Here is a 23,122-nt window from a genome sequence, read left to right on the forward strand (position 1 = left end):
TGTCACTTTTCGTTGTGGGCTTTTTCTCCTGCAAACCACTTTTCGATTGTTTTTTTTCTTTCAACTCAGTGACAATCGATGAAGATGCATTATTAACCTTCCTTTTGATAGTTCTGGATTTTTTATCAACACCAAGAGGGGGGGTAGATGAAGGGTGTTTGGATGATGATGATTGTGAAATGATTGGAGTTTCAACGATAATTTGTTGAATTGGTTCCGGCACATCTGCGAAGTTAACGAAGTCGCTAATATCAAAATCACTTATCGAGTCTTGAGACTGTAAATGTAATACTGGAATATTTTCAAAATTAGTGTGATCGATATCAACAAGTGGTGAACCATCTTCAGCAATCAATAGTGGCATGGAGCTCATGATAATGATTATTTAGGTTTGGAGGAATGATATGTGATAGCAATAGAATGTGGTTAGGAAAGGTGATGATGTTACTGATACTTCACCTTTTATAGAAGAAAATAAACTAGCGCATGCGCTCTTTCGTCAACTAGCCCACTCTTTCATCGACTAGAGATGCCATATCCTTCTCTCCCACTTAAAACGAGTCAAGTGATAGGTGGGAGTCGTACCACTTCCGTTTCCTATTCAATCGTATAAGTCGACTTGCGATCCTGAAGTTCATTCATTCACTCTCTACAACTGTGAGCAAACAACAACAAGATGAATTCTGCAAAAATAAATGCTGCATTAAATAGAATATCTGCTGTTGATGAAAACAATTGGATAGACGAATCAGATGATGATGATGTCAATGTTCCGCTAGAGGAAGTGATAGTTGAAGCAGAAGATGTTGGAGTCGATGAAGATGAGATAGACGAAGTTGAAAACGAGGCCAACCAAAGCGACGAAGATGATGACGTGATGGAGTTTGAGAGGGTCATGGATGAAGAAGGAGATGATGAAGGGATAGAAGCTGACACAACTGAAGGCGATGGTGCTTTGAGGATCGGTATGCGAACGCTCAATGTCAGTGAGACATTGGAAGATCCCTTGGATTTGTATTGTGCAATGGATGCATACGTATTGATCAGCACAATAGATGGAGAGAACAAAAAACTATGCTGGTGCTGCTTTCGGTTTTATTCGCATAGAAACAATAATGGAGGGTGGTATGCCCATGTCAACACCCACAACACTGTCTCAATTATGGAAATGGGACAAAATTGGTGTGAAGCTTGCGAGAGGCCACTAACAAACTTCACCCGAGTATCTACATGTATTATATGTAATAATGTCCAACCTGTGGCACAATAACCGTGGACCTACTGGTCAAAAAAAAAACAACAGCCCTTTTCAGGGCTACATTATTCACACAAACGGTAGTAGTAGAATTCACAGATTATGTGATAAATGACTACTTTGACTAAAAAGTCGAAGTTAGGATTTGGTTTATCATCGAATATCTGTGTATATGATGAGTACTACTTTGACTGAAAAGTCGAAGTTGATATTTTCTCAATCATTGAATATAATGATGAGTACTACAGAGTTGGATGATGATACTTTCACATAAGTTTTGACTATAGTGTTAACCTATTTCTGATTGAAAGTATAATGATAGCTCTGAAAATAGTTGTTTATTGTCTTTAATTGTAGCCCTTAAAAGGGCTGTTTTTCCTATTAATCCATACAATGGTATGGACTAACGCTCTTCATCATCAGAAACAATCATGATGGTGTCATCATCTGAATCATCTGTATCTGATGATATACTGATGATGTCGTCCTCATATTCATCAGATTCATCTGAATCAGATGATATACTAATTATGTCGTCCGCATGATCATCTAGCTCGTTATCCTGTAGATCGTCTAACTCATCTACTTCCTCTTGCATACGTTCCGGGAAATCATCAGGAAGATCGTAGATGCGTTGCAGCATTTCTGCGAAGGTTGTACTGAAATGATCAAACGTAGAATCTATTTCATGTACCTGGATGGGTCCTGTACTCATCATAGAAGACTCTGGTACACTCATCGGTTCGGTGGTGGAATCAGCAATCGACATTGTGGAAGAATGATGTAGAACTGGGATTGATACTATATTTATATTGGAAGAAATAAAACGGAGGGGGTGAAGTGTAAATGTAGAACAGTGTTTGAGATTCGAAAACATTAAAAATGACGATCTTCATGAAACTCTGAGCGATTATTATGAGAAATTCTAAGTGATTATTATGAAAAACTAATAAGAGAGAGGGAGGAAGACACTGCCCCAGCCTCGCAGTGCCTCGTGTACACCAACCAAAAAAGTGTGTACTTCGTGGAAGGAAAGGAAAGGAAAGGAAAGGAAAGGAAAGGGTGGGAGAAACAGGGAAACGATTACATATCGTCGTCGGAATTTAGGACATCATCGTCATCAATTAGGATAGGAGATGGCGGAGGACTGTCCTCGATAAGGATTGGGGATGGTGGAAGTCTGATGTCGCCAGCGTCATCGTCGTCGTCGTCGTCATCCTCATCTGTGATGTCTACAGGCGGTGGGTCACCCCATTCGTCATCCCATTGGTAGGGATCCGGATAATCCCCGTCCGATAAGTCAGCTTCATCACTCCCAGTGACATGCTGAACCTGCACCCTGTAGTCATTATTCATGAATTCGAAGGGAATGTCATGAGGTGCCGTTGTGGAGTCCACGAATCCTTCATGGATAGAAGCCCAGTAAGGATGTTGATGCGCTGGGTCACTGTACGGCTCAGTAGTTGAATCAGGTTCCATGTTGAAGGTGGCTGATCAACTGAATATTCCAACAGATAATTCCTACTTTTATACTTTTGAAAGGGAGTGGGGAGGAGTGGGGATGAAAGAACTTGGAATTGAAAATGGAAAAAAAGAAAAATAATGAAAAGACGAAGTGAAGAAAAATGCTCCAACCGTCGCATTGTTCAATGTGTACCAAACCAAAACAATGTACACCCTTTATTTCACTTCTTTTTTCATTTTTTTTTTGTTTTTTATTCCTAAAATTATAATTACAAACCTAAAACTACCATGCTACCTAATTATCCTAAAACTATCCTAGTTGACCTAAAAACTATTTCCCTTTATTCAAAAATTTCTTTATAAATATTTTTAGTTCATTATTGAGCTCTATCGAAGAGGTCTCTGCCTTCCGCCTTTCCTTCAGAGCTGCAGTCCTTCGATCTAGCTCGGCCATCCTCATTAACAACTCGCGCCGTTGGCTAGCAATTTCATTCTCCTCCCGGGAAATGCTAGCCAACGCGGCCTCACTATTTCGTGAAGCAAGTGCAACATCCCTACACCTCTGTAGGAAAGTTTCCATCTCCTGGGGGTTAACCTCTCCGAAAGGCTCCGGCACTGGTGGCACTTGTGGCGCGATCTCCCCGGCAGGCTTCGACACTGGTGGCACGACCTCCATGGCAGGATCAGGCACCGGTGTGAGTTCCATGGGTGTCAACATCGCTGATAATGCAAATTGGGTGAGGATTTCACCTGGAGATGGCACCCTCGGCACCGGCTTATATGCCCTCCGTCTTTCCACTGTCAATGCGAGCGGTGTGGGACGTCTCGGAGGATTCCTTTTGGCGGTCGACCAACTACCTGCATAAGGGTTAGTCCTATTGCATTTACTCCTATACCTTTGAATAGGACCAACCTTAGCTGCAGATTGCCGCTTGGCTTTGTTAACAACCCTGTCTTCCTGAAATGAGACAGGGCTGCGTGGCCGCTGCACACCACCCGAAGTTGAAGCCTTCACCTCTTGGACCATCGCCACCTCGTCTCCCTCGAACATGTCAGGGCTGCCTGGTCGCTCCACCTCAACATCCACAGGTATGATCGATGCCACAGCGTTGTCGATTTCCTGCGTGTAGTTTTCCATTCTGAAAATGTAATACAAAGTTAGTTGTTATGAAAAAGTAACATTGATAACTTACTCAAAATTCGCTTGTTGTAGACTGTAGAAGACTGCTGTATTAGACTGGTGTTGTAGTAGATTGCTGTAGCTGGACTGCACTCGATGAGAAGACTTGTCGTACTGAATGCCGAGAAGTGTGCTCCTCAGGGTGTAGGCAGAAGTGGGAGTGGTGGGAGTGAGGTGGGGGCGCGCATGCGCAATTGTGGGGTGAGGCGAGCAATGGTGGGAAGGGGGCGGGGCTAAAAGTGGAGGAGAGTGGGCGGGGACTACAGTGTGTTGTTAAATTTTTTTTTAATGAAACATAAAATTAAAAATTTTTAGTCATAGAACCGGCATTGGTCATCCTCAGTCATAGAACCGGCATTGATCATCTACTTGAATTGTGACTGGAGAAAAAAATCTTTATTTTTTGTAAATCTATATTATTAAAATCAATAATGGGGGTATTTAATGTTCAGTGTGTATGTAGAATCGATATTTTTTGAGAAATGAGTGGTGGAATCTCATTATTATAATATTGAATTTATTACACTTATTTTCAATTTTACACGAAAAATAGTAATGACAAAAGTTGTAGAGAATTTAATTTCCAACAAATTTGGTCTCTATTATTTTTTTCGCAGGATTGATATTTTTCGAGAAAAGAACGGGTTGTAATCTCATTATGTAATATTGAATTTATTACACTTATTTTCAATTTAACACGAAAAATAGTAATGACAAAAGTTGTAGAGAATTTAATTTCCAACAAATTTGGTCTCCATTAATTTTTTCGCAGGATTGATATTTTTCGAGAAAAGAACGGGTTGTAATCTCATTATGTAATATTAAATTTATTACACTTATTTTCAGTTTTACACGAAAAATGGTAATGACAAAAGTTGTAGAGAATTCAATTTCCAACAAATTTGGTCTTTATTAATTTTTTCGCAGGATTGATATTTTTCAAGAAAAGAACGGGTTGTAATCTCATTATGTAATATTGAATTTATTACACTTATTTTCAATTTAACACGAGAAATAGTAATGACAAAAGTTGTAGAGAATTCAATTTCCAACAAATTTGGTCTTCATTAATTTTTTCGCAGGATTGATATTTTTCAAGAAAAGAACGGGTTGTAATCTCATTATGTAATATTGAATTTATTACACTTATTTTCAATTTAACACGAAAAATAGTAATGACAAAAGTTGTAGAGAATTTAATTTCCAACAAATTTGGTCTCTATTAATTTTTTCGCAGGATTGATATTTTTCGAGAAAAGAACGGGTTGTAATCTCATTATGTAATATTAAATTTATTACACTTATTTTCAATTTTACACGAAAAATGGTAATGACAAAAGTTGTAGAGAATTCAATTTCCAACAAATTTGGTCTTTATTAATTTTTTCGCAGGATTGATATTTTTCAAGAAAAGAACGGGTTGTAATCTCATTATGTAATATTGAATTTATTACACTTATTTTCAATTTTACACGAAAAATAGTAATGACAAAAGTTGTAGAGAATTCAATTTCCAACAAATTTGGTCTTCATTAATTTTTTCGCAGGATTGATATTTTTCAAGAAAAGAACGGGTTGTAATCTCATTATGTAATATTGAATTTATTACACTTATTTTCAATTTTACACGAAAAATAGTAATGACAAAAGTTGTAGAGAATTCAATTTCCAACAAATTTGGTCTCCATTAATTTTTTCGCAGGATCGATATTTTTCGAGAAAAGAATGGGTTGTAATCTTGAGAAAAATTCCGAATCTTGACGATCAAAATTTTTTTTTAATTATAAACCTTTAATAATTCATAGAAAAAGTAAAATATTGATATTAGTGGTTCAAATCCCGGTTTTTTCGCAGGATCGATATTTTTCGAGAAAAGAACGGGTTGTAATCTTGAGAAAGATTCCGAATCTTGACGATCAAAATTTTTTTTTTAATTATAAACCTTTAATAATTCATAAAAAAAAGTAAAATATTGATATTAGTGGTTCAAATCCCGGTTTTTTCGCAGGATCGATATTTTTCGAGAAAAGAACGGGTTGTAATCTTGAGAAAGATTCCGAATCTCGACGATCAATTTTTTTTTTTTTTTTTAACCTTTATTAATTCATAAAAAAGTAAAATATTGATATTAGTGGTTCAAATCCCGGATTACCCATAAAAAAAATCAATAATTTTTATATAAATGAAGCTTTCATATCTTATATAGAATAATAAATGTTATTAACACCAATATGTAAGCCTGTGGCGTAATGGTTAAGACCCTAGCCTATGCAGACGTATGACATGAGTTCAAATCCCCGTGTGACCAAAAATTTTTTTTTTTATTTCTCACCATTATTCCTTGTGATTTAAATAGAATTGAAACTGTTAGTATAAGTGGGCCTGTGGCAGCGTAGATGTTAAGGTATCATCCTACCGCACAGACTATCCAAGTTCAAGTTCGAAACTTGGCAATGACAAAACTAGAAAAAAACTAGAAAAAATAATGAGAAGGAGGCGGGGGGGGGGGGAGGCAAGAGGGTATAGGTTTGTGAAAAAATATTTTTGTTTTAATTTTAAAATTTATTTTCAAATTTCAAAAAATTTTTTTCAAATTTGCTTTTTTTTTTCAAATTTTAACAGTTGGGAACATGTCAAGTCAGAATTCGAGTACATCACTAATGCCACTTCAGGGACATTGAAATATATATAATAATACTTGTTGATAACTTTCATTATTAATTTTTCAAATACACATTTTTTTTCCTAACCTAACTTAATCAGGCCCTGCCCAGGCAGGCTATTCCACTTCACTATTCACCATGTTGGTTCAATTAATACGTCATCTGTTGCTTTTGGTTTTGGTTCTATTATTCTAATATTTGGATCAATGTTCAGTCCTGGATATCCCACTCCACCTGATGGCCTGACTTTATTGCTTTTCTCCAAAACTTCAACTCTCTCTTCCAGTACATCATACTTTTTCATTGTAGTCGCTGTTATGTTTGACATAGCATCAAATTTTTTATTTGTAGACGCTGTTATGTCAGACATTTTTATGTCTACATCATTTGTAAGTTTGTCAAATTTACGAGTGAAAGTTATCCGAGCCTCTGCAATTTTATCGTCAAATGCTTGACGGGCATCGCGAGCAATATTGCCTATTGTGGATTGTATTGCAGCTTGTAGGGCTAAAAGTATAACCTCCTTTGTTCCGTTAATTTCCCCCTCAAGGTATGATACAGTTACACAATCACTCTTGTCAATTGGTTCGCTTGTATTTTTCAATATTTTTCTTTGCATGTCATAATGACCATCTTTTGTTAATTTAAATCCATTGCCGGGTGGACCTCGGATGACATTACCACCCCATTTTTTTTTTCTGCCAAATTTATCGATTGTTTTAGACATTGTGCACCCACGATGATTCTTTTCAAACTGATATTCCTTTCTTTTACATTATACTATATATTGCAGTAATCGATTAGGGAAATAGAAATAATACAAATAAAATTTCAATCATTTTATATTCATTACAGTAATACATATACATACATACATAATACATTAATATCACAATACTTCTGTCATATTGAATTTTCCGGTTTTGAAGATATTGAATGATACTTCAATCATTGATCTCGGCAGATAATAAATTAATCAATTGATCCAATGGAGTCTCCTGAGATTGTGATTGTTGAATAATATTACTTATCCAACGAATGTTCTCATTTGGATCGTTTTCATAAAATTCAATATCATTATGACCCCAAGGAAGAGTGTGGGTAGTATTCGGAATGATAAATCGTTTATCGTCGTGGTATGATAATGCAACTTTATTTTTCAATTCAGTATACATATCATGCAACACGCTTCTAAATGAATTCATCTTTCTGAATATCATACCACCTTGTTCGACGATTTTTTGATAATCTTCGCATGTCAATTCATTCTTTATTACCGATCGTTTAACCCCTTTGGCTTTCTTAAATTCACCATCAACAGATTTCACATAATATGCTTTAGCACCTGTACCATAAAAACTCATGATTGGATCATTTGGAAATTCATCTTTGAAGTTACCCAAGACTGAACTTGTTACTGGAATATTGAATTGGTTAACTATACTGTAATTGGATGTATCAAATCTACTTATGTTAGTTTTTATGAATTCATAAAAATTTTCTGTGTTTACTTTAAGAATGAGCGAGTCGGTATCTGTGTAAAGTAAAGAGACATTTTCATCAAAGTGTTGTTTGATGCATCCATAGAAAAAGTCATACATGACTGTTTTAGATAATTCTAATATGGAAAATCCCAAATATAATGGTTTATCGTAATGAACCTTCACTCTACCCAATTGAATGGCAACGAAATTATCAGTGAAAATTGAACAATTTTTGAAATTTGGTTTGGCTATGAGAGTGCTGGCACCTATATTTTTCTTTATATTTTCCCAATGTGTAACGAGTCTAACATCAATTCGATTATCTACATTTTCCATTGTCTTTCCATACACCGCATTATTCATTAGTTTATAGAAATCTTTAACAGATTTGTTGTTAGACCTATTACGCATTTCAGTATTAAGATCTATATAGGGTTTCATCCAGCATGATTGTTTGAATTTCAATACTCTATGTGTATTCATTACAATCAATCCATTTTTGACAGCTTGCTGTAGATTCCTATAATGAACAATATATTTTCTTTTATCATTCAAATTTGGAATTAATTTGGGAATTTTCGATTGTGTACGAGGTGGTATTATTTTTTCGACTAAAAATGGAAGGTCAGAATGTTTATCATGCAACTCTTGTGGATAATGAATGTCCACTTCAAATACATACCCATACGGACTATCAGTACTCACATCCATCACATCAAGATTAAGAATTTCATTTGGTGTCAACCATGTAAATTCACTTGTTGGTAGAGGTTGTGACATACTGTGACCGTATAGATTTGTTGCATCTAAATATGTAATGAATGTGGAAGGTTCATTGGGATTATAATTGGGTAAAAATCTATTATTTGCTATATGTTTCCTCTCGCTACATTGACTAATTCCACCTCGTATACCTTTTTGAAAAAAGTGAATCATATCAATGTCAGTTAGTAATTCCAATTCAACATTAGTGAACTTCAACATGGCATCCCATGATAATCCAGGTGCAGTATAATATTGTGCCGGATCTAAGTTATATATCTCTAAACTTGTGGTGCGGAAGTTTTCAAAAATATCACATAGTAGCAATACATCCGACTTCAAATACAAATCAGAGTATTCCCCCAAATTCTGACACTCGAATAAATTCCAAACATTTCTAGCCCTATCATAATCAGTTTCCGATATATGTTCACAATTGAGTGTGTCATAAAACTGATTTTTTGTCGGAAGTAATGGATAATTCAATTTGTCAATGTCATCAACGAAACTATATGGAAATACACCTTTCTGTCTCATCAAATTGAATTTCTCAATTTGTGGGAAATGTTTGTGCATCTCCAAACATTGATCGGAGGTCAAGTTTGCACCCAACTTCTCCAACGAATTAGTCATAAATTTATAACTATCGATAAATCTCATTTTGAGATAATTCTTCCTAACCACACCATCTTTATCGGTATAGCTGTGTGTGAAGAGATGCTTCGTGAAAGATATATATTTCTCTTTAGTTTGTGGGATAACATCAATTTTCTCTTTATTCCTATACAATTCTTTTATGAATAAATGACAATCATAACCACTTAAATTATGAAAAATGATAGGTATGAAGTTTGGTATTTTGAAATTTAAATTACATTTCGAGTGAGCGGCATGTGATCTTTTCTTTCCTGTGACATGACAATGATCTCTTACTTTGACTTCACCATCAGTAAATGCTTTATTACATATACCACAAGTTCTGGCTGCAGCAAACTGTTCTTCTTCTTCGTCAGTTTGTGTATCCATCGGTTTAGGGTTTCTGAGATGATTTTCATGTATCTCTTTCAAATCATCTTCAATGCTACTCACAAATTTCTGAGCTGCATCTACACCCCTATATGTAACAAATTTTGACAAATCATCATTATATGAACACTTTATCAAATAAGCAAATGAATATGGGGCATGTTTGAATGTTTTAATCGTGTATGAACTTTCAGGATTTGGCTCATTCACATGAATCGGTTTAAGCACTGATTCAAAATCAGCATACACTACAAATGGCACCCTCATTTGCCTCTCAAAGTTTTCAAACATTAGTTTATTTTCCGCAACCATTCTACCATATTTATTGATCTTTAAATTAGTAGTTGGTGTTGTGGTACTAATGTGATTACAATCATACATATTATGACGTAAAAGCAATCTCTCATCAGAAAAATATATCAAACATCCGTCACAAAAATATTTTTTCTGTCTATGAGCTGATAGTTGATTAGAAACTAATCTTGAAAGATCTTTGATCCAACAATAGTGACCATTACCGGAGTCATCAGTTATAAACAACAAATTGACATGTCTCCGGAGTCTTCTCTGTGAGTATCGCAATGGACCAATCACTTCATACTTCATTTTACCCTTCTCAAATGTACTCTCTAAACCGTAAACATTAATTGAAATATCATTCCTATCTTCGAATATTTCGATACTCTTATTATTAACTTTAACCGGAAAATCCATACCTGTGACATCTAAAACAGTGGAAAAATGTGGATATGACGTAAGTTCGGACACTCGACTATCTGCAGGATATAATGCTGATGTTATAGCCCAAGCAAAACAATATTGATCTTCATTACGAACATTCACAACAGCTTTCTTCCATTGAATACATTGAGGCAGCTTCACATATGAACGTCCTTCCAGTGGACTGTATTTATTAATGTTGACCTCGAGAAACAATATTTTTTCACAAGTCCAACCTGAATTATTAAAAAAAAAATTACTATTCAATCTTATTGAAATTTTTAAAAAATAAATACCTGAGTCACGATCCTGGAACTCAGTCGTTTGAGCCACAATTACATCACGGAATCCATCAAAAACAGCATTCAAATCTGAAGATTGGTCCACTATTTTATTTTGGGAATTAAATGACTTCGTGTCCCTCGAATCATCAGTCTGAAGAATATAATTCCCAAAAACTTCCATATTCACCTTGATGCTTTTATGGATCCTGATGGCTGATTCCAGTAATTCAATGACCTTCTGCCTAATCTCATTGAAAAATGACATGTAGTCACTGGTTACAATCGAACTCTCCACCCTGTATGTAGCAATGCGGCAATTGAATGCATTCGTTATAATTTGAACACCGTCAGACAATTGAACACATGCATTATTTTTATGACTCATGGTTCTTCGGTGAGAATTCACTTGGGTCATAGGAATTGTCACATTACAACAATTGCACGTATACATAGGTGTTGCATTATCCACTCTCACCCGTTTCACTGCAGGCCCTCCTTGGCAACTCTGGAGCTGATGCCGACGAAGATTATCACTATGAGTGAAAGATTTACCACAGTCACAGGAATACATTTTATATAATAGTTCTCACTAACTCACTTGATGTAAACTGACATAGCCAACACTCGTACGCTTCTTAAATACACTCTGATAGGACCCGTCAAGACGTCATAGCCAACCCCACTTCTCAACTACATGCGCCAAGATTACCTCCCAACTGAATGCGATAACAGATGTCGATATACGAGCAAGCAGTGGTCGTTGCGGTCTCGGAGAGGGTAGACGCTAGGCAAACGGTCCTCGGCTGCCGTTGTGTCACCATCGATAGCGGGCTAGAGCGAACCTTCATCGCTTCGGGAGAGGTGAGGGCAGACCGATGAATACGCATTACTCTGCCACACGTCGTGGAGTGAACATGTCGCTCTCTAGCCGTTGAACGGTTATTGCTGTGACGTCACTCCACTACTAACTTGGTGCCCTAACACCGATGGAGCATTTATTACTTGGAGGATCTTCGAAGTATGCAGACGTATGTTTGTACATAGACAAACAAGCACATGATGAAACCCTGTACCGTGCATTCTCCTACACACACACACACACACACACACACATAAACACACAAAATCTCATATGAAAAAAAAATCTGAACGATCCATGCACCAGACACTTCAAGGTCACAACGCCTTGACTTCACTGCACAACAAAAAAACTTCACCAAACAACAACCAATAAAAAAAGCAATTAATACGTCATAGTGGTGGGGGGAGGCCGAGAATCAGCTGTAAACAACTACTTTTGAGCTATGTGTACGTCATATGACCTTAAAGACCCCGAACGACCTTGACCTATGAGAACTTCAAATGACCTTGAAATTGGACTTCGCCTTCGACATCGAGTCAGTATAGGGGGATATGATTTTTATTAGGAATTGTGTGTAATTGTTTCAGTTCATCAAAGCATTCAGCTCGAAGTGAGACCTAGCGGTGAGATGATGCACAATGATCCTCTGAAGGTCATTTTGAAATCAAGAGATTCTGCTATGGTTACCATAATTAGCGAGATTCGTTCAGTCAGAACGCGATTAGGTTAGGTCCGAAGTGAGTGGGTCGACACTCCATCGCAACCCGCAAGGGTTTATTGTGGCTCACACCTATTCATACTCGACCAAACAAACCCAGCTTCTTAACGGAGCCGATTAGTCAGAACGAGGAGTCAATGATGCAAAGATGTGCTGCTTTCGTCACTTTGATAGCAAGGTGTGCGGTGTACTCAAATCGGAGCCGTCATGCTTCATAGTTGAAGAAGTTGTCGATAGAGGTTTCACTCGTATATATTTGTGTATATGAATATTTCGTACTCATGGTCAATGGTACATGAATATTTATGTTCCCAAGTTTGAATCCCAAGTTTGAAGGTATTTTTTTCTCATAATTTATTTCATGTATACAATATTATCTTAGGCTCGCCCTTCAGACACATAACCTCCAATATTTTTCAAGATCAAAACAAAAACAATGTTTTTCAAAATATAGAATGTATTCACCAGGCGACCCCCTGAAAGTCGTTTCAATACCATTATGATGTTATAATGGGGTAATTCAATTGTCTGGAACTGAATGACCTTAAATGCAAGGAGGTAAGAGCATGTTTGGAAAGTGCTGCGAGTTGGAAACTTGAAATTTAAAGCTGAAAAATATTTGGAGAAACATAGTGATGAAATATAGGGGACATCTGCCTAATTGAAGACCCAAACACTGCGAGCAACCTCGATAGCCAGAAATAGTCAGAAAGTGTTCGGCTTAACCCGCCTAAGTTCATTCAGAAGTACGCCCCAAAATATGTTCGAAATCCCACTCAACAGAACTCGAACTACACGTTTCAAGAAATCTTTCATTTGAAGAACGGCGTTTTCGCGATGAAATCTAGACAGTTTTCGCGAATTAATATTATTTACATTATCACATTTCAAATACAATTTAAAATACAATGTAGAGTTAGGTACCATTATCGAAGCGTTTTGAGAATTTTCCTATAGTTCTTGTGCATCTCCTTCAAAAAAATAATTTCGAAGATATCTCTGAATGTGGTCTAATTTGATGTAAAAACTTTTTTTTTTCCACTTTGAAGTGACTTCAATGGGTATTGAAGTTCTATCTCAACAAATTGATACTGTCAAATGTCAGAGAATTATCCAACTATGTGCAAGTTTCAACGTATTTTGCTATGCACTTTGCTCAATATAAAAAATGCGTAATTGTTCGAGAACATATGAAGTGTTTTCAAATTGAAGTATCTTGCTTTAGATTCATCAAGCTCTGCAGATACCTACTTTATTTCATAATAGTTTTGATGATAACATGAATGCATTTCTCTGAATATGTATTACTCTCCTGAATGAACCTTAAGAATACATACCTGTGAGTCTTCCTTGTAATTCTGGAATTACTTTGGTTACTGCTTTTGCGGCACCGGTCGATGATGGTATAATGTTCTGAAAACCGCCCCTACCATCTCTCCATGCTTTTTTGGCAGTTCCGTCAATAAGTTTCTGGCTAAGAGTAACTGCATGCACTGTTGTCATCAAACCCTCGGAAATGCCAAAGTTTTCATGAACCACTTTGGCTAAAGGTGCCAAGCAATTGGTTGTGCACGACGCCATGGAGATAATCTTCAAAACAGAAATGAATCAATGATGGAAATTACATATTTTTCATTCAGCGGCCTGTAAGATCACCCAACTTCAACTCACTCAAGTACTATGTTTTGGAATATTTGTAGTCCATGTTTGAAAAACGTAATCATGATTTATTTACACATGTAAGTTAGTACTTGTGATGCACTGTTTGGAACCTTTGGTATAGTAATGAATATTACTGGAGTTTTTTTCCCATCACCAAACCGGTTTTTTACCACCTCGACACGTGTTTCGATCACCAAGTGATTTTCTTCAAGAGGAAGATCAAACTTCAAACATTGCGTTTGATCTTCCTCTTAAAGATGATCACTTGGTGATCGAAACACGTGTCGAAGTGTTAAAATAACGGTTTGGTTTTACGAAAAAACCTCAGTAATATTCATGTAGGTTAATAATTGAAATTACCACTATTTTTCAAACGTTTTGTTTGAAGATTATTACCAACATAGAAATATTGATATCATCGATGGCAACTCAAAATTTCATGAATCAACTAGATCATTTTCCAAGTATTTACATTCAAGTCAAATTAATAGGTGATGAAGTGTATGCTGGAATATCAAAAACATTTAAAATCATAACTTTCTCTGTTTTTTTTTCGATAATGAAAACCAAGTTTCAAAATCCAGATGAAAGGAAAAGATCTTATTGTCGCTTTCAGATCTGTTCTAAGGTATATGAAATTGTGTAGAGTTCTGTCCGAAATTCTTGATGAGGCGTCAGCACAATATTTTTCGATCCAGAAACATGTCTAATGTCAGAAAACTCGGTAGATAATAACATTATCCTGAGGTGGATTGAAGGACACGACAAGAGTGGCACCTATGGTCTGATGACTTCAACAATTGCGAAACAAACCAGACGTTACACCCATGCCCAATCCCTGAAGAGATGGGATGAAATTAATGGAGGCAATCTTGCCAGGGTCATCCTGGGCGACCCTGGGAAGATGGCGCCAAAGGAATATCTGGCGATGACTAGAAGGAAAAATCTACGCTAAACAGTAGGATTTCTGACTGGTCATTGTCAACTAAGAAGATATCTCCATAATGTGGGGCTAGTGTACACACCTCTTTGCATGATGTGTGAACAGAAAGATAAAACTGTCAGGCATGTCCTATGCGAATGACTGGAGTTATCGTCAATAATAATAATAATAATACGTTTATTGGTCCTTAATATAAGCATACAAGAAGCTATAGGGCAAGTCAAGGTATACAAAATTGTAGTAAAATATAGTATTATAGGTATATATATATATATATATATATATATATATATATATATATATATATATATACATATATACACACACATACATACATATATATAGATATATACATACATACACACACATATATACACATACATACACATACACATATAAGTGAATAAAATAAAATAAATAAATGCTAGCGGACAGCACAGTACATTTGAAGACATAAGAAAACTAAATACTAGCATAAAATAAATATATGTATACAAGTGAATAAAATATGTAAATGCTAGCGGACCGCACAGTATATTTAAAGACATGACAAAAGTTAGCACTAGCAATTGCGACAATATTCAAAATACTCATTCAGATCGTACGGTGTAATATGAAGTAAGAAGTCTTTAGTTTTTTTCCTAAAAATGTGTGCCTGATTTATTAACTTCAATTCATTGGGGAGGACGTTATATAGTCTCAATCCCATTATATCAAGTAGATTGTGACAGAGGTTTAGACGTGACTTTGGTAGGCGGAGCTCGTTTCTTCTCCTGGTGTTGTAACTATGAAAGTCAGTACTTGTGAGAAACGTGTTTTTCTTTTTATGAATATATGTTAAGACTTCCAAAATATAGAGACCGTAAAAAGAAAGAATACCGAATTTTTTGAAGAGATTTCGACATGACTGCAGCTTCGGTGCATTTGTTATGCAACGAATTATTCGTTTTTGTGCAATAAATATATCTTTAGCGGCTGGAGATGTACCCCAGATACTGATTGCATAACTAATTCTGGATTGAATTTGAGCATAATAAAATAATAGTAGACCTTCAGTGTTCAATACATTTTTTAACATTCTGATTTGATAGCATCTAGAATTCAGTGAGCCGGTGAGACTTTTGCAGTGTGTTTTAAAAGTAAGGTCGTTGTCAAGAGAAATGCCCAAGAATTTAATAGTGGTACAGGGTTCGATAGAGATACCGCATAGGTTCAGGTTCAAGGCAGGCAAATTGAGGTTTTGACTGGTATGGAATGTCATGTAGTTTGTTTTGGAAGGATTGAGATATAGCGAGTTTTTACTTAACCAACCGTGTAGGACATCAGTGGTGTTAGATATTTTATTTTGGAGTTCTAATTTTGATTTATCTGAGAGGAGTAGAGTAGCGTCGTCAGCATATAAGCAAGTGAACGCTTCCCGTAAAACTATTGGGAGTTCATTTATATAGATGATAAAAAGTATAGGAGCCAAGACAGAGCCTTGAGGTACACCAATATTATTTTCTTGTGGAGATGAGAAATATGTGAGTTTTTTATTTGCACTAGTGTGGCTAATTTTTACTCTCTGGGTTCTTCCTTCAAGAAAAGAACTGAACCAATCGTGGGATTTTCCTCTAATTCCAATTTGATAAAGTTTATCAAGTAGTTGTTTATGTATTACGCAGTCAAAAGCTCGACTTAGGTCACAGAATATTCCAGTTGGATTGTGTCCTAGCTCGATGGCATTAACAATTTTCACATAAAGGCAATGAATTGCACTCTCGGTGGAATGTCCAGTGCGGAAACCGTGCTGGTTTGGGTGAAGTGAATTGTTTATATTTAGAAAGTTCACAAGTTGTGCAAGCATTGTGTATTCAAAAAGCTTGGAGAATATGGGGGGAACAGTAATGGGACGATAATTTTCCATATTTTGCGGATCATGTTTTTTTAGAATTGGAGATACAAGAGCATTCTTCAATCTCGATGGAATAAGCCCTCTTGAAGGGAGGCATTTATTATATGAGTGAGAGGTTCGACGATAGAAGCGGCGATTTTTTTAATTAGGAATCCGGAAATATCGTCTGTGCCACAGGTGTGTTTATTTTGGAGTTTGTACTTTATAGTATCCATAATTTCCTGTTCAGTCACGTATCTGATAAAGAAACTATTAGGCAAATTTTTATTCATATTCTTAGAAGGTAAGTGACTTTTATTGATTATTTTATTAATGGTGTCATACGGCGCCTGAATAAAGAAATCATTGAAGGCTTCGGATACAGATTGTGGATTATTAATTACTTTATCACCTGTTTTAAGGGAGATGTTTTTGTGAGTAGTATATTTTCCGTTCAGAGTAGAAATAATACTCCATGTGGTCCTGTTTATGTTGGAAGATGAATGAATTTTGTTGATATAGTAATGGTTCTTTGTATATTTGATCAAATTTGAGTGATTTGTTCTAGCTGTTTTGTATATTGCGTTTAGTTTTGGATCCGTTTTTTGAGCCTGAAATAAAGTTTTTAAATTTTTACTCGATTTTTTGAGTGTGTGTTCGGCGAGTCTTGGCCTTCACCTGGAGATGTCTCCTAGTGAACTGTTCACCTTCCTAGAAAGGACAGGATGGACGATGACCTAGGAGGACAACTCCTCAGGAGGATGTACAATGGGTCACTTGTGGCCTAAGTGCAGTGAGCCTACACTCACCCTCCCTACTCTACAGAGAACAGAATGTCTAATGTCAGTTGAGAACTGACTAATGAAATCCAGGTATCGGGTTTGTCTAGGAGAAGTTATTTATGGTCTTTTCTTGAGAATGAACATTAAAATTCATGCAAACCAAAAAATGTATTAGACAAATCATCAATGTTATACAAACTCAAACTTTGCACCGTCGTTCATCTGACCAAAAACAAATTGAAACACTACAAATTTGGTTTTCAAAATTTTTATCTATTCAGCAAGGGAGTTAAAAAACTGAGGGTACTATTCAAAATGTGGTGAAAAAATTTATTTTTTGAGTGGTTTCGAATTATGTAATAGTTCACCAAATTCTTTGAAAATGTCAGAAAAATAGATTAAAAAAAGTGGAATATTTTGTTATAAACTACTATATACTTTTCTATATTGTTTTTTTCCTAATATGAACATTTATGCCTCTGGCAAATGAATGGTTTATTGTTATCATTATTATTATATAATTATTGTAATTTTCATCATTATCTTCAGCAGACCAAATACAAAATGGGTGTTTCCTACCTTATCTTTCGGATTATATTTATCCAAATTGACTCCACAAACATACATCGGAGCATCTTTCGAAGGAGCACTAATTAGCACCTTCTTGGCTCCCCCTTGAAGAAGTAAGGAAGCTTTCTCAGTGGTGGTGAAAATACCAGAAGATTCAACTACCCAATCAACACCAGCATCTTTCCATGGAACTTTTTTCGGATCCGTTTCGGAAAAAATGCGTATTTTCTGCTTATTTACTATCAAATGCTTGTCATCGGAACACACTTTGCCATAGAATCTGCCATGAGAAGAGTCATGTTTGAAAAGGTATGCTATATATTTTGGATCAGCTGATGGTTGGTTGATTGCCGATACATCTGCATCCATTTCCATCGCACAACGGAGAAATGCCCTGCCGATACGTCCAAAACCATTTATTCCAATGTTCGACATTACTTTCGAATAAGCTGTCACTTTGACAAATCAAGACTGTGGTAAACTGATGGACATTGGAGCTGGAATGATATGAACTTGTGAACTTGATTTGATGATGAATGGATGAAGATATCACAACAACTCATCGAATTCTTAGAATTTAATTTTATAAGATCATATACGAGCTCATTTGATGAACATTTTCCATTTGGCACTATGAGAACTCTCGACATTGAACAAAATTTTATTGAAAATGAAAATATTCACCGACATGAACTTCCTGCATTGTTAATAAATAGAAGAAAATATAAATTGCGGTGTAAAAAATTTGGTTGTTGTTGTATCATCTAATATTGGCGTTTTTTTTTGTTTGAAATCTATCTACTTCAATATATACACTACAGGAAAATCCTTGAGGCACTCCAAGAGCGGTTCCTGTGCGAAAGTTGTGATTCACGTTGGGATTTGAATCGCTGGAGATTCAATCAATTTGGAAAAAACATTTTCAGGAAATTCATTACACATTAAGGTACTTATCCAAATCAAAGAGTTATTGAACAGTAAAGTTCGTGGTGTACTAAATTGAACCTCAAAACGTCCGTCTCGTATTTCTGATATGCACAACTCCCGTGGAAGCATTATATGAAAGAGACAAATATTTGATGTTCCACACTATCAAGTTTGCAAGTGTCTCCAATCAGGCGGATGGCTGTTTTCTGGATGGAATCCAGCATCTTCATGGTATGTTTGGGGGCAGAGCTCCATACAAGAGAACAATACTTTGAAGAAGGTCTGATCTGAGCTTCACAGAGCATCAAAAGTTGCTGAGGTGTGTAAAGTTTATTAATTCGGAATGGTATTCCAAGCTTTTGAGAAGTAGCCTTCGCAACTCCAGTGGAATGTTTATGCCAAGACATATGTGTGTTCATTTCAACCCCCATCGGATCAGAAAGCGGATATGTGTCTGTTCTGACATTATTATATCAGGTTCGAAAAGATTTATCTTTTCGGGGAAATCCAATGCCTGGGTTTTCGTGGCATTGATTTGAAATTGGTTACCTTCACTCCAATTGGAAATCACCACTAGATTCTCATTGAGATATGTAAGCTCTTGCTGCTGATGAAGATGTTCATCTGCAACCGATGTTCTGAAATCCAAATGGAATGATGAGATAAGTGTGATGTCGTCAGCAAAGCAATATATTGTATTCTTGCTTTTTTTTAATATGTCGTTGATATATAATAAAAGGAGGGTTGAAGACAATATGGATCCCTGAGGAATACCAGCGTTGATGGTAAAAGTATTCGAGACATATTCATCGACAGACGCGCTTAAAGGAAACGTTCTTTCAGAAAGCTATAGAGCCATACACAAAAATGATTTGATAAGCCGTAGCATTGAAACTTGACCAACAAGCAGTGCATCGCTGAAATCAATCGAGTGATCACTTACCGGTTTTGGAGTATTACTTTTCCCATCAGTGCATTACCGATCCCACTTTTGATCTTCGTTCCTGAGATGGAAAGTCGTCAAGGTGAAATCAGCATTATTTATTTCCCAACATTATCGAGACATAAATAAAATACAATCAACACCAGAATATTCAAAACAAAGATTGAATAATTAATTTATTGAGCGACGTTATCACCTGAACCACAAATTGATGAATTTGGAAATCATATCTATAAATTTATTGATTCACGCATGAACAAGAAGTGTACTCACAAAAAATGCAACGAAGTCCAAATCTACATAAGAACAATTTTGAAAGATTCAATCGGATCTTTCAGTTGTTTTTTGAATTGTCTTATCGAGAAATATATATATATATATATATATATATATATATATATATATATATATATATACAACTTGAAGAAAATTCTGTCGATAAAATATAGTGGAAAGTGGTAGTTCAACTGAATTGCAGCAAAATATTAGTATCTGCAGATACAATCACACGAGAAAAAGTAATCAATGAGCGTTTGTCAGTCGAGAATTGATAGGATTTAACAAAATTGCTTCTATTTCCTCAGTTAACAGCAAATGAATGAATTGCATAAACTTTATATTCAGAGCTGAAACTAAAGAAAATTGTACTAGATGTGGCCAAAATAATTACAACTCTAATGACCTGAAATGTTGCAGGGAAGGTTCGACCCAAACAGCAAAGTGTCTGGTACTCGATTAATTTCAACGCGATTCGACTGGGAGGAAGATTGTTAACTAGTAACAGCTCCATCTCGTGAACGAAGTTCCAAGCGTAGAAGAAACATCCCGTGTTAGACCAGGGGTGAAGCCTTCAAAAATGGTAAAAAGTAAAAAAAATCATAGTGGGATAAAACCCATTAGGAAAGGAGGGGAATATAATAAAAATCAAAGGAAAAATAAATTACGGGCGATCTGAGTTCGGGAAGTGAGGGGAGGTGAGTTTTAGGGATGAAAAATGGTTTATCTTGATTTCCGGCGAAACTACAAGTCCTATAGAAAAAAGTTGAATTGCAAAGTAGTAGGTAATAAAGAGATCTACAAATTTTATATCTTTAATTTTTTCACATAGCCCGAAAAATATATGTGAAAAATTCAAATAACCAATTTTTTATTTTCCTCGCAGTCAACTATAAATGGCTTGCTCACGAGTAGCTGATTTGAAAAATGTGAACATTCATGCCCCATACGAAAAAATTATGTTGTTTATAGACAACTATTGTTGAAAGTTAGAATATTTTCACAATTCATTTTTTGCCTTTCATTCATAATCGCATTCCCTTGATCGGATCCGGCTAACCCAGTTACTGAGTTTGAAAAAAAGTACAATTTTGCCAAAGCACACGATTTGATATCTTCAATAATTCGAAATTTACCAACTTTAGTCACTGATAGTTTGAATTAGCCTGCACAAGCCACTATTTGTCATATTGTCATATTGATTCCGACCAAATCCCAAAAAATGTAAATTAAAGCAAGTCTTTCTCGTTTTTATTCAGAAAAAAAATCATAGATATTCCACTTATATTAGAGTTGAGAATGTCTTTGAATAATGTCTTCTATCCATGGTCTGTAATAAGCAACTTTCACATATACTCCTGGTTTATTGGCATAACCACAGTGTTGACCCCAAGAAGTCAATCCATATAAGGTGAAGTATCCTACGAAACAAAAAATGTAAAATTAACAATTTGAATAATAATAATGATAATAATCCTCAAATACCAGAACTTAGTTTTTATTTTCAAAAACTATAGCTCACAAATTAATCTCCACAAACTTTATTTGAAAAATATATCACATGTTTCGCTAGCACAGCTTTCTCAAGTGACTTCAAAATACTATGGATCTTCATCAAGTAACGGCTTAATCAATCAGAAAATTAGTTTTTATTCTTCATCACCTCAAAATCAACTAGCCAATTTAAACACGTGAAATTAGTTTTCAGAAATCAGAAGACTATTTCGTCACTCTGAAAGTAAAACTCACTAAGTACAATAACTGACTTTTGAAATAATCGACAATTAATAAAATACGAACAATAAACTTCACTGTTCTATTTCAACGTGCGTCTAATATTCCTGATGTTTTTTCGATAATATTTCATTGTGCTACCCTTTCTAACTAGTTAAACCACCCACAAAGTGATATTTTCTTTCGAGCAGAATTTTGAAAAAAATGTACTTATTCATTTTTACTTCTGAGGTGACTACTAAAACAATAGTAGTTAGTGAATAAAATATCATTAAAAAAACTTGTATTGCTTTTTTGAGATAAAATTCGAAACTGTAATTGTAAATATTCATTATTCGTTATTTTCATCTTCTTCTACATCAGGTTCCGGCAAACGGTTCACCCTTACAGTTGCCGGTAGATATTCATACCAGTGGTGCACACACAGCTTTGAAATGTCCGCTTTCTTCTGTTTGCTTATTGGAAGTAGTTGACTATAAGCGGGCTTAAGTTCAAGGACATGAATAGTGCCATCGTTCAATGTTGGCCTGGCCGGAGGCCTTTCAACGGAGCATCTTCCCTCTATCTATCGAAGCCACCGCCACGAGAACCCATGCTCCATCAAATTAGCGGGGTAGAAAACCCTTTTCTTTATTTCAATAATATAATTACAATACATTTATATACAAAATACTAACTCAAACTAAATACAATATATCATGATAAATCAAATAAAACATTTCTTCTTTTCTGTACACTGCCTAGATGCCCGAACAATATCCGTGGTCGTCACCATTGGGGAGACCGCCAACAGCGCTCCAAGTCGTCGGCACTCCAGATTTTTGGCATCAAGGTAATAGCCTGCTCTTTACCCTTCTCTTTCATCCCTCACCACACTCTCCGCCCATTCGTTAACGAATCTTATCCATTCATTGTTCTTTCCATTCTCTCCTCTCAGAGCTATCTCCCCATATTCGCTCCTTATATTCTCTCCATTCACGCCACCCTGTCCTGT

General features: G+C 35.8%; 3 protein-coding genes across 3 annotated transcripts in view; all 3 read right to left on the reverse strand.

Moving 5' to 3' along the window:
- The window catches only part of LOC111505871 (glyceraldehyde-3-phosphate dehydrogenase 2), a 31,547-nt gene extending 12,804 nt beyond the window's left edge, over window positions 1-18,743 (reverse strand). The window contains exons 1-2 of the mRNA XM_023160760.2: window positions 18,258-18,743; window positions 13,756-14,008 (exon numbers count right to left, since the gene is read on the reverse strand). Of these exons, the coding sequence (XP_023016528.2) occupies window positions 13,756-14,008; window positions 18,258-18,683 (679 nt within the window). The 5' untranslated portion in view covers window positions 18,684-18,743. The remainder of the gene's footprint in view (window positions 1-13,755; window positions 14,009-18,257) is intronic.
- Window positions 2,974-4,434, reverse strand: LOC141485965 (uncharacterized). Its single transcript, XM_074183728.1, has 2 exons — window positions 3,913-4,434; window positions 2,974-3,858 (listed from the first exon to the last, which is right to left on the reverse strand). Exon 2 carries the CDS (start codon window positions 3,855-3,857, stop codon window positions 3,051-3,053), a length of 807 nt encoding a protein of 268 aa, XP_074039829.1. The 5' UTR covers window position 3,858; window positions 3,913-4,434; the 3' UTR covers window positions 2,974-3,050.
- A 2,885-nt stretch (window positions 18,744-21,628) lies between the features above and the next one.
- LOC111505872 (uncharacterized) overlaps window positions 21,629-23,122 on the reverse strand; it is a 135,458-nt gene continuing 133,964 nt past the window's right edge. The window contains exon 15 of the mRNA XM_074183399.1: window positions 21,629-21,815. Within this exon, the coding sequence (XP_074039500.1) occupies window positions 21,682-21,815 (134 nt within the window). The 3' untranslated portion in view covers window positions 21,629-21,681. The remainder of the gene's footprint in view (window positions 21,816-23,122) is intronic.

Source organism: Leptinotarsa decemlineata, unplaced genomic scaffold (genome assembly GCF_025532065.1).
Source record: "Leptinotarsa decemlineata unplaced genomic scaffold, Ldec_3_MD MMD2_tig00026340_RagTag_RagTag, whole genome shotgun sequence".
In the NCBI taxonomy this organism is placed as follows: Eukaryota; Metazoa; Arthropoda; class Insecta; order Coleoptera; family Chrysomelidae; genus Leptinotarsa; species Leptinotarsa decemlineata.